This window comes from Leucoraja erinacea, chromosome 1 (genome assembly GCF_028641065.1).
Source record: "Leucoraja erinacea ecotype New England chromosome 1, Leri_hhj_1, whole genome shotgun sequence".
Classification (NCBI taxonomy): domain Eukaryota; kingdom Metazoa; phylum Chordata; class Chondrichthyes; order Rajiformes; family Rajidae; genus Leucoraja; species Leucoraja erinaceus.
In genome coordinates this window covers 125,427,274-125,440,303 of record NC_073377.1, presented here as the reverse complement: position 1 = coordinate 125,440,303, position 13,030 = coordinate 125,427,274, and the positions used below count along the sequence as shown (strand labels likewise).

Genomic DNA, 13,030 nt, shown 5'->3' with positions numbered 1-13,030 from the left:
ATATTAAATTTGCAAAGTTATGCTCCCACTGCAAATTTCAGAAGATTTTTAGATGTTTAATTAATACAACTTACTTCATCAGAGGCAGAACGCAGACACTGAACAGCAGCCTGTTTCTTCATTTCCTCACGACTCAGATCTGAACACTTCTTTTTCCCTTTTCCCCATTTCTTGGATGTTCCTTTCTCCCAACCCAAAAAGATGTCATTTTCCTGTTTCATAAAATCAGAATGGGAGAATTAGTTTCTGGAAAAACCCATCATGTTAAAATTCCAAGTGCAGCTTGTTAATATTACCAAAAATAAAATAAAGAGGCCTGGATGGTGGTTGCTCTGATAGTGCCTTTTCAGAGCAAAAAGAATCAATTTGGATTAGGAAGTAACAAAATGGTACATAATGATTCACCAAAATATAATCTGGATACTTCTAGTTATAGAAACATAGAAAATAGGTGCAGGAGTAGGCCATTCGGCCCCCGAGCCAGCACCGCCATTCAATATGATCATGGCTGATCATCCAAAATCAGTACCCCGTTTCGGCTTTTTCCCCATATCCCTTGATTCCCTTAGCCCTAAGAGCTAAATCTAAAGGCCCTGTCCCACGATGCGAATTTACCCAAGAGCTCTCCCGAGTTTAAAAAAAAAATCAAACTCGTGGTATTCTAGGAACTCCTACGACCTTCCATGAGTATGTTCACGAACTCCTACGAGTATGTCTACGTATTCCGTTGACTTCTCATTCTACGGTCTCCTACGTTCCTCTCCTGAGGTACTCTTGAACCAACTACGACTAGCCGTGAGTGGAAAATTGATCACATAATTCCCCCTCCACTTTAAGGGGAGTGTTCTGCTCCCCCTATCCTCCATCCCTTTGGCCCCCAAGAGAGCCCATCGCAGCGGAGAGAGAGCGCAACATGCCTTTCCAGAGATGGCGAGTGAGTCAGGCAGCATCTCTGGAGAGAAGGAATAGGTGACGTGTCTGGTCGAGACCCTGCTTCAGACTGAGAATCTTGGGGGAGGGTAACTATAAACGTACAAAGATCCAGGGATGCTGCCTGACCCGCTGAGTTACTCCAGTCTTTGGAGAGGGGGAGAGGGGAGAGGGGGAGAGAAAGAAAGAGACTGAGGGAGAGAAGGAGAGAGAAAAGTAGAGAGTGTGAGAGAGACTGGGGAAAGAGGGGAGGGAGATAGGGGGGAAAGTGAAAGATGGGGAGAGGGGGAGAGACCAACAGAGAGAAGAGAGAACGAGAGAGAGAGATATATGACACTTTTCCACACCAGCAGCGTGTGTGCTTGCTTTAATTTCTGACTGTGACAGGTCAACTTTGCAATGTTATGCTTTACACTGGGAAATATCTGGAGTGTGAGGAAAAGTACTTTCTGTTTCACAAACTCTCAACAACGGACGGGGCCACACTTCGTGTCAAGAAAGGAGACTTTAGTGGAATCACCCAGTTTTATTGGCTGTTTCCATATCTCCCGTTCCGCATCAGGCGAAACAAGACTGAGCAAAAGGCCAGAAACCAGGAGCGTTGTACTGCAGTGTGCTGCCCTAAGTGCAAAAAATACACCGGATATGGGGGTTTTTCTGGAAACATTTCAATCTGTGGTCTTTGCTTTTCTTCTCACCTCACGAACCCTTCCACCACAGCTCCAAACCCACACCCCCATCACTTTACCACACACACACAGAATACACACACACATTATACATACACACTCGTACACACACACTATATTCAAATCATGACTCCCAGGTGACTAGTTTTTAACGGTGCAGACATTAGCTGATTAAAGGCATCTGTTCCGTTGTACTCATGGCAACTGGACCGAAAACAACCCTTTCTCCTCAGTATCTGTAGGTCTAAAAGACAAAAGGCAAGTATTTTTTTACTCGTGGACATTTTTCACAGTTGAAAAAACTTCACGCGTTACCGGGTTTTCCCCGAGTACCTGCCGTTAGCATTACGAGCAGCTACGAGACATCCACAAACTCCTACGAACCCGCTACGGACATTCTACGTGCTCGAATCAGGGGAAAACTCGAGAGAACTTGTGAATAACCTCGTACAGTGGGACAGGGGCTTAACTCTTGAAAGTGAGTCCTGCTGATTATGTGATACATTAACTTTGAAAACAACGTTTTGCACCAAAAATCAAAGTGGGGAATACAGTGTAGGCAATTGAATTACGTTGGTCCAGAAGCAAGTGGCTAGTAGCTCCGAAGACCGCTGTAGTCGGCAGGCTCCCACGGTCGGAGTTCCAACCCTGGCGACCCTCGGCAAAGGATCCCAGGCTCCGCGATGTTAAAAGTCCGCGCCGCGCCTGCCGTTAAAGCTCTGGGCCGGTGTCCGGTCTGGAGAAGCCGCAGCAAACCAGTTGTTAGGCCTCGGGGGGGCGAAGATGCAACATGTCCTTGCTATTTATGTTCATGTATATGCTCCTTGGGCCATCAGCACTCCACAGCAGTTACAGCAGAAGACTTGGAAAGTAAGCAACAACTTTTCGGACAAGCCAAGTGAAGACTTTCCGAACTTCCCATTATTACAAAGATAAGTCCACAACCTCACTGGCTGTGGACCCATTGGCTTAAAATAGTGTTTTTTTTTTAAATTACTGTGATAGTATCTATCTATCTATCTATCTATCTATCTATCTAATATATAAAACTGTGCGCCTGCAGTCTGGCTGCCTTTCTGCCTTTTGATTCGTTTCCATCGTGTGATGTCACAATGCCCAATGCTCGCAGATGTCCAATCACAATGTCCAATGCTCGCAGATGTCCAATCGGAATGGATCCATTTACATGTACGGCTTCCGACTGCATTTCTTCCTTTGATTCACTGCAACTCCAAAACCAGACGCAGAATCGCCGACATCATTTCCATTTCGGTAGAGATTTCACTTTTCTTTCTAAGTATCCGCTCCTCATTACATTTCGTCGTGTTTAAGTACACGTTTTTAATCAAATCCCTCTCCCCCCCCAATATTTCAAAAATAAACTGGCTTCTCACCCATAGAAGCAGCCCCAGCCCCAGCCCCTGGTGAACGTTCCATTGTGTGATGTCACAATGTCCAATGCTCAAAGACATTGTTGCCATAGAGGGAGTACAGAGAAGGTTCACCAGACTGATTCCTGGGATGTCAGGACTTTCATATGAAGAAAGACTGGATAGACTCGGCTTGTACACGCTAGAATTTAGAAGATTGAGGGCGGATCTTATAGAAACGTACAAAATTCTTAAGGGGTTGGACAGGCTAGATGCAGGAAAATTGTTCCAGATGTTGGGGAAGTCCAGAACAAGGGGTCATAGTTTAAGGATAAGAGGCAAATCTTTTAGGACCGAGATGAGAAAAAAAAATTCACACAGAGAGTGGTGAATCTCTGGAATTCTCTGCCACAGAAGGTAGCTGAGGCCAGTTCATTGGCTATATTTAAGAGGGAGTTAGATGTGGCCCTTGTGGCTAAAGGGATCAGAGGGTATGGAGAGAAGGCAGGTACGGGATACTGAGTTGGATGATCAGCCATGATCATATTGAATGGTGGTGCAGGCTCGAAGGGCCGAATGGCCTACTCCTGCACTTAATTTCTATGTTTCCCTCTCCTCATCCCTCTCCCCCACCCCGCTTCCCTCTCTACCCCACCCCTTCCCTCTCTCCCCCCGCCCCCTTCTCCCTATCCCTCTGTCCCTCGTCCATCACCCCTCTCCCCTTCCCCCCCCCTCTCCTCTCTCCCTCCACTCTTCCCCTCCCTCTCTCCCCCTTCCCCTCCCCGTACCCCTCTCCCTCCCCACTCTCTTTCCCCTCTCTACCCCCCACCTCCCTCCCCCCCTCCCTCCCTCCCTCTCTCCCCCCCCCCCTCCCCCTCCCTCCCCCTCCCCCCCCCCCCCCCCACATCTCTCTCACCCCCTACCCCGCTCTCCTTTCCCTCCCAAATCTATCCCGTTTCCTCCTCCTCCTCTCCCCCCCCCCCAGCAAACGCCGTTGGGGAAACAGACCCAACGGGTCTGCACTTGGTCTAGCTACTATATAAAACTGTGTGCCTGCCGGTGTCCGGCGTTCGTCTGGCCGTCTGCGGCCGCCTTTCTTCCTTTGTTTCCTTGCGACTCCGAAACCAGACGCAGAATCGCCGAGATCTTTTCCATTTCGGTAGAGATTTCACTTTTCTTTCAAAGTATCCGCTCCTGATTACATTTCGTCGTGTTGATGTACATATTTTTAATCAAATCCTTCTCCCCCCCCTCCAAATTTCAAAAGAAAACTGCTTCTCACCCATAGAAGCAGCCCCAGCCCATGGTGAACGTTCCATTGTGTGATGTCACAATGCCCAATGTTCACATATGTCCAATCGGAATGGATTCATTTACATATGCCTTTGCAGGAGCACCAGCATCTGGGAGGGAGTACAGAGAAGGTTCACCAGACTGATTCCTGGGATGTCAGGACTTTCACATGAAGAAATACTGGATAGACTCGGCTTGTACTCGCTAGATTTTAGAAGATTGAGGGGGGATCTTATAGAAACTTACAAAATTCTTAAGGGGTTGGACAGGCTAGATGCAGGAAGATTGTTCCCGATGTTGGGGAAGTCCAGAACAAGGGTTCACAGTTTAAGGATAAGGGGGAAATCTTTTAGGACCGAGATAAGAAAAACATTTTTCACACAGAGAGTGGTGAATCTCTGGAATTCTCTGCCACAGAAGGTATTACCCCTACCCCACTCTACTTTCCCTCCCAAATCTCTCCAGTTTTCTCCTCCTCCTCTCCCCTCCCTCCCCTCTCCTCACCCTCCCCTCTTCCCACCCCGTCTCCCTCTCCCTCCCGCCCTCCCCGCCCCTGTGTGTTTGGGGGGGTGGTTAGTGTGAGTGTAATGCCGCAGCCCCCCCACCTCTCTCTCCCCCCCACTCTCCCTCCCAACATTTTCCCCTCCCTCCACAATCTCCCTCCTCCCCCCCCCTCCCCCCCCCCTCCCATCTCCCTCACCTCTCTCCCCCATCACTCCCCTCCTCCCCCCTCGCCCTCCCCCTCTCCATCCCGCTCTCCTCAGCCCTCTACCCCTTCCTCCCCCCCCCTCCCCCCCATCCCTCTCTCCCACCCCGCTGTGTGTTTTGGGGGGTGGTTAGTTTGAGTGTAATGCCGGAGCCCACCCACTTCTCTCCCCCCCACTCTTTTCCTCTCTCTCCTCCCATCACTCCCTCCTCCCTCTCCAGCTGCCTCCTCCTCCCCACTTTCCCCCTACCCCCATCTCCCTCTTCCCATCCCTCCCCCCTCCCCACACCTCTCTCCCCCTCCCCTCTCTCTTCCGCTTGCCAAATACATCGTTGCCATAGAGGCAGTACAGAGAAGGTTAAGCAGACTGATTCCTGGGATGTCAGGACTTTCATATGAAGAAAGACTGGATAGACTCGGCTTGTACACGCTAGAATTTAGAAGATTTAGGGCGGATCTTATAGAAACGTACAAAATTCTTAAGGGGTTGGACAGGCTAGATGCAGGAAGATTGTTCCCGATGTTGGGGAAGTCCAGAACAAGGGGTCACAGTTTAAGGATAAAGTGGAATCGTTTAGGACCGAGATGAGAAAAACATTTTTCACACAAAGAGTTGTGAATCTCTGGAATTCACTGGCACAGAAGGTAGTTGAGGACTGTTCATTGGCTATATTTAAGAGGGAGTTAGATGTGGCCCTTGTGGCTAAAGTGATCAGGGGGTATGGAGAGACGGCAGGTTCGGGATACTGAGTTGGATGATCAGCCATGATCATATAGAATGGTGGTGCAGGCTCGAATGGCCTACTCCTGCACTTAATTTCTATGTTTCCCTCTTCTCATTCCTCTCCCTCTCCCACCCATCCCTCTCTCCCCCACCCCTTCAATCTCTACCCCACCCCTTTCCCCTACCGCTCTGCCCCTCTTCCACCCACCCCCCCTACCCCTCCCTCCCCACTTTCCACTTCTCTCCCCTTACCCCCCCTCTCTCCCTCCCCCACCCCTCTCTCTTCCCCTCCCTTCCCTTCTCTCCCCCACCCCTTCCCCTACCCCTCTGGCCCTCTTCCACCACTCCCCCCCCCTCTTCCCACCACTCCCGCTACCCCCTCTACCCCCCCTCCCCCCTCCCCACTTCCACTTCCTCCCCTTCTCTCTCTCCCCCCTCCCCCTCTCCTCTCTCCATCTCCCTCTCTCTCACCCTCCCCACTTCCCCCTCTCTCCCCCACCCCCTTCCCCTATCCCTCTTCCATCACTCCCCCTACCCTCTCCTCCTCCCTCCCCACTCTTTCACTTCTCCCCCCCTTCCCCTCCACTCTCCCTCCCCACTCTTTCCCCCCTTTCTCCCCCCACCCCCTCCCCCTCCCTCCCTCCTTCCCCTCCCTCCCCCTCCCCCCACATCTCTCTCCCCATCCCCCTCTCTCACCCCCTACCCCACTCTCCTTTCCCTGCCAAATCTGTCCTGTTTCCTCCTCCTCCTCTCCCGTCCCTCCCTTCTTCTCACCCCCCCCTTCCCCCACCTGTGTGTTTGGGGGGTGGTTAATGTGAGTGTGATGCAGCAGCCCCCCCCCCGCAAATGCCGTTGGGGAAACAGACCCAACGGGTCTGCACTTGGTCTAGTTTTTTTTTAAAGACAGAATTATGAATTTTGTAGGATGCATATTGGAAGGGGAGCAATTGAATTTTAAATTAGCAGGGAAACCTTGCAAGCCATGCACCTAGCCACAAAGGTGTACCTATTCATGAAAGTATTAATTGCCATGAGAGATCCCAGAGCAAGTATTGTCAAGAACTAGACCCATCTTCACACAAAGGTCACCCTTCTATCATTTTGTGTAGTCCTGCCATTATGCTCAGTTTAGTTTATTGTCACGTGTACCGAGGTATAAATAAAAACTTTTTGCTAAATGGTTTTGATACGTTGAACAATCCCTGTTCCAGGCGTACACTGGCCCTATCCCCGAACTCTATCTCTGTTACATTGATGACTGCATCAGTGCTACCCCCCTGCACCCATGCAGAACTCATCAGGCACGTGCCGTGAGTAATTAGTCAGGGTAGGCAGTCAGTCGGCTTTTAAATATTCTTGAAAATCACGCATGCGCAAATTGTTTTCCTCTCCGTAAACTGTCAGTCGACTTTTATAAAGTAATTGTCTTCAAAAGCCTTATCTCTTACTAAAGTATTTAAAAACATATACCATATTTCCCAGCAATGATGACGCACCCCTATTTTGAGATGCTAAATTTTGACAAAATGCTGGCGGGACATAGAATTTCTCACGCTCAAAAAAATAAAAATAAATAAAAATAAAGAAAGTAACAATTCAATTAGCCCAAGCCCAGATCTCCTCCATTCTGAATAACTGAATGGGTGGGGGGTGGAGGGTGACGACAGGTGGAGAGGGCACACCGGGACAATTTGAATCAGTTGTGATCTTATTGAATGATGATACTAGTTCAAGGGACCAATTGAGGTTACTCGCGCTGATACAGGGGTAAGCTCCACTGCCTGCTGACCTGTTATCCATCGCCTCCTGACCCGCTCCGCTCCTCTCTATGATCGTTGTTCTTGAGCTGGTCCCCTCACTGTCCAGTCTCCGAGCCACGTCAAAAATAGGGATAATGAGAATTTCAAAACTAATACCAACTGCTTTTGTGCGCGTCTGTTGACAAGGCAGCCGTTCCCTCTGTTATTCTCACTTGACCGACAACCACCACACACCTCCAAAGCCTGCGTGCCATGGGACTGGCTGTAGCGCCCAGGTTAGCTCGCTTGCCCCAGGTCTGGCTGTGACACCCAGGTCGGCTGTGTGCCCCTGCAGTTCCCAGGTCGACTCGCTTGGGTTCGCTTGAGTTCGGGTTACAGGCCGGATCCGGGCTGTAGGTTGCCTACCCCTGTGTTAGGCCCCCATGTTTTAAAAGCAATTTGGCCCAAGTCTACCGTCCTTGGCTAACAATCTAGCCTTCGGTCTCCAAGACGCAGGTAAATTTACGGGCCTTATTTTAGGGTAAAAAATAGCGTCTTTATTGACGGGAAATACGGTAGCTCAAAGAAATTTACTTACTACATTATTTGTACACAAACTCCATTCTTCTCTCTTTGATTCTTAAGTTACTCTTAAGATAATAACAATCCATGTTTGAAAAACCCGCCAAGAAACGTGCGCTGCGCATGCGCAGTACGCTGCACAGCACATGCCCACAGTCCACGGTGCAAAGGCAGAATTTCAGCTGCCTTTATACACCATTGTCATTGAAGGCTTGAAGCAACGTCGATGGCACGTGAGTTGCACATACTTTTGTGTTACAAGTACTGCGGATGAAAGGCATGGGACAATTATGCCGACCTAAGAGATCGATCTCTTGGGTAGGAATAATTCTCCCGTGCCTTTACTATTTATATTTAATAATCACCATTTTATAATTTTAGTCACGGTATGCACTGCCTACCTTGCCCACCCTGACGACACACGCCTGGAACTCATGGACTCCCATTAACTTCACCACCAATTTTCATCCCGCACTCAAATTTACTTGGACCATCTCCGACCCCTCCCTCCCCTTTCTTGATCTCACATTCTCCATCACAGGAAATAGACTATTGACTGACGTCTATTGCACACCCACTGACTCCCACAGCTATCTTGACTACACTTCTTCCCCCACCCTGCTTCCTGCAAAGACTCTATCCCCTACTGCCAATTCCTCCGTCTACGCCGCATCTGCGCCCTAGATGAGGTATTCCATACAAGAACATTCGAGATGTCCTCATTCTTTAGGGAACGGGGGTTCCCCTCTACCATCATAGATGAGGCCCTTACTCGTGTCTCCTCGGCTCCCCGTAGCTCTGCCCTTGCTCCCCCTCCCCCAGTTGCAACATAGACAGAATCCCCCACGTCCTTGCCTTCCACCAAATAAGCTGTTGCAAACAACACATAATCCTCCAAAATGTCCGCCACCTCCAACAGGGTCCGACCACTAGCCACATTTTCCCATTTCCACCCCCTTCCGCCTTCCAGAGACTGTTCCCTCCGCAACTCCCTGGTTAACTCATCCCTCCTCACCCAAACCACCCCCCTCCCCTGGTACCTTCCCCATGCAACCGAAGAAGATGTAACACCTGTCGCTATACCTCCTCCCTCGACTCTGTCCAGCAACCCTGACAGTCCTTTCCGGTTAGGCAGAGGTTCACTTGCACTTCCTCCAACCTCATCTACTGTATCTGTTGTTCAAGATGCGGACTCTTATACGTCGGTGAGACCAAACGTAGACTGGGTGATTGTTTCGCGGAACACCTTCACTCAGCCCGCCTGAACCAACCTAATCTCCCAGTTGCTGAACACTTTAATTCTCTTTCCCATTCCTACACAGACCTTTCTGTCCACGATCTCCTCCGTTGTCAGAGTGAGGCTAAACGCAAATTGGAGAAACAGCATTTCATATTTCACTTGGGGAGCTTACAGCCCCGTGGTATGAATATTAATTTCTCTCACTTGAGGTAGCTCCAGCATTCCCTCTCTCTCTATCCCTCCCCCACCCAAGTCACACTAGCTTCTCATTTTCACACTGCAAACAGCTTACAATGGCCCGTTTCCTTTATCATTGTTACTTATTTGCATATTTTTCATACATTTATCTCTCCACATCATCATCTATATCTCTCGTTTCCCTTATCCCTAACCAGTCTGAAGAAGTCTCAACCCAGAAACGTCGCCCATTCCTTCTCTCCAGAGATACTGCCTGTCCCGCAGAATTACTCCAGCTTTTTGCGTCTATAGAAACATAGAAATTAGGTGCAGGAGTAGACCATTCGGCCCTTCGAGCCTGCACCGCCATTCAATATGATCATGGCTGATCATCCAACTCAGTATCCCGTACCTGCCTTCCCTCCATACCCCCTGATCTCCTTAGCCACAAGGGCCACATCTAACTCCCTCTTAAATATAGCCAATGAACTGGCCTCAACTACCCTCTGTGGCAGAGAGTTCCAGAGATTCACCACTCTCTGTGTGAAAAAAGCTTTTCTCATCTCGGTTTTAAAGGATTTCCCCCCTTATCCTTAAACTGTGACCCCTTGTCCTGGACTTCCCTAACATCGGGAACAATCTTCCTGCATCTAGCCTGTCCAACCCCTTAAGAATTTTGTAAGTTTCTATAAGATCCCCTCTCAATCTCCTAAATTCTAGAGCATAAACCAAGTCTATCCAGTCTTTCTTCATAAGACAGTCCTGACATCCCAGGAATCAGTCTGGTGAACCGTCTCTGCACTCCCTCTATGGCAATAATGTCCTTCCTCAGATTTGGAGACCAAAACTGTACGCAATACTCCAGGTGTGGTCTCACCAAGACCCTGTACAACTGCAGTAGAACTTCCCTGCTCCTATACTCAAATCCTTTTGCAATGAAAGCTAACATACCATTCGCTTTCTTTACTGCCTGCTGCACCTGCGTGCCTACCTTCAATGACTGGTGTACCATGACACCCAGGTCTCGCTGCATCTCCCCCTTTCCCAATCGGCCACCATTTAGATAATAGTCTGCTTTCCCGTTTTTGCCACCAAAATGGATAACCTCACATTCATCCACATTATACTGCATCTGCCAAACATTTGCCCACTCACCCAGCCTATCCAAGTCACCTTGCAGTCTCCTAGCATCCTCCTCACAGCTAACACTGCCCCCCCAGCTTAGTGTCATCCGCAAACTTGGAGATATTGCCTTCAATTCCCTCATCCAGATCATTAATATATATTGTAAATAGCTGGGGTCCCAGCACTGAGCCTTGTGGTACCCCACTAGTCACTGCCTGCCATTGTGAAAAGGACCCGTTTACTCCTACTCTTTGCTTCCTGTTTGCCAGCCAGTTCTCTATCCACATCAATACTGAACCCCCAATGCCTTGTGCTTTAAGTTTGTATACTAATCTCTTATGTGGGACCTTGTCGAAAGCCTTCTGGAAGTCCAGATACACCACATCCACTGGTTCTCCCCTATCCACGCTACTAGTTACATCCTCGAAAAATTCTATAAGATTCGTTTTTCAAATGTGCTGCTATCCCATCTTTAATAACTGACTCTAGCAGTTACCCCACTACCGATGTTAGACTAACTGGTCTGTAATTCCCCATTTTCTCTCTCCCTCCCTTCTTAAAAAGTGGGGTTACGTTTGCTACCCGCCAATCTTCAGGAACTACTCCAGAATCTAAAGAGTTTTGAAAGATTATTACTAATGCATCCACTATTTCTGGAGCTACTTCCTTAAGTACTCTGGGATGCAGCCTATCTGGCCCTGGGGATTTATCGGCCTTTAATCCATTCAATTTACCCAACACCACTTCCCGGCTAACCTGGATTTCACTCAATTCCTCCAACTCCTTTGACCCGCGGTCCCCTGCTATTTCCGGCAAATTATTTATGTCTTTCTTAGTGAAGACGGAACCAAAGTAGTTATTCAATTGGTCCGCCATATCCTTGTTCCCCATGATCAACTCACCTGTTTCTGACTGCAAGGGACCTACATTTGTTTTAACTAATCTCTTTCTTTTCACATATCTATAAAAACTTTTGCAGTCAGTTTTTATGTTCCCTGCCAGTTTTCTTTCATAATCTATTTTTCCTTTCCTAATTAAGCCCTTTGTCCTCCTCTGCTGGTCTTTGAATTTCTCCCAGTCCTCCGGTATGCTGCTTTTTCTGGCTAATTTGTACACATTTTCCTTCGCTTTGATACTATCCCTGATTTCCCTTGTTATCCATGGATGTACTTCCTTCCCTGATTTATTCTTTTGCCAAACTGGGATGAACAATTTTTGTAGTTCATCCATGCAGTCTTCAAATGTCTTCCATTGCATATCCACCGTCAACCCTTTTAGAATGAATTGCCAGTCAATCTTGGCCAATTCACGTCTCATACCCTCAAAGTTACCTTTCTTTAAGTTCAGAACCATTGTTTCTGAATTAACAATGTCACTCTCCATCCTAATGAAGAACTCAACCACATTATGGTCACTCTTGCCCAAGGGGGCACGTACAACAAGATTGCTAACTAACCCTTCCTCATTACTCAATACCCAGTCTAAAATAGCCTGCTCGCTCGTTGGTTCCTCTACATGTTGATTTAGATAACTATCCCGCATAAATTCCAAGAAATCCTCTTCCTCAGCACCCCTGCCAATTTGATTCACCCAATCTATATGTAGATTGAAGTCACCCATTATAACTGCTTTGCTTTTGTCGCACGCATTTCTAATTTCCCGTTTGATACCATCTCCAACTTCACTACTACTGTTAGGTGGCCTGTACACAACACCCACCAGCGTTTTCTGCCCCTTAGTGTTTCGCAGCTCTACCCATACCGATTCCACATCCTCCAAACTAATGTCCTTCCTTTCCATTGCATTAATCCCCTCTCTAATCAGTAACGCTACCCCCTCCTTTTCCTTTCTCTCTATCCCTCCTGAATATTGAATATCCCTGGATGTTCAGCTCCCAGCCTTGGTCACCCTGGAGCCATGTCTCCGTGATCCCAACTATATCATAGTCATTAATAGCTATCTGCACATTCAACTCATCCACCTTATTACGAATGCTCCTTGCATTGAGACACAACGCCTTCAGGCTTGTTTTTACAACACTCTTACCCCTTATACAATTATGTTGAAAAGTGGCCCTTTTTGATTTTTGCCCTGGTTTTGTCTGCCTGCCACTTTTACTTTTCACCTTGCTACCTATTTCTTCTACCCTCATTTTACACCCCTCGGTCTCTACGCTCACACATTTAAGAAACCCTTTCCCTTTAACTCCATCCTCCACTATCCCATTCGACACCCCACCCCCCTTATTCAGTTTAAAGCCACCCGTGTAGCAGTGGCAAACCTGCCTGCCAGAATGCTGGTCCCACACCTGTTAAGATGCAATCCGTCCCTTTTGTACAGTTCCCCCTTACCCCAAAACAGATCCCAGTGATCTAAGAATCTAAATCCCTGCCCCGTGCACCAGTTCCTCAGCCACACGTTCAGGTCCCGTATCTTCCTGTTCCTGCTCTCGCCA

At 48.3% G+C, this 13,030-nt stretch overlaps 1 protein-coding gene across 3 annotated transcripts in view; it reads right to left on the bottom strand.

Annotated features, from left to right (window-relative positions):
- kiaa0232 (KIAA0232 ortholog) overlaps positions 1 to 13,030 on the bottom strand; it is a 140,419-nt gene that overhangs the window by 80,470 nt on the left and 46,919 nt on the right. For all 3 annotated transcript variants that reach the window (XM_055643104.1, XM_055643092.1, XM_055643097.1), the window contains exon 3: positions 75 to 212. In XM_055643104.1, the coding sequence (XP_055499079.1) occupies positions 75 to 212 (138 nt within the window). The remainder of the gene's footprint in view (positions 1 to 74; positions 213 to 13,030) is intronic.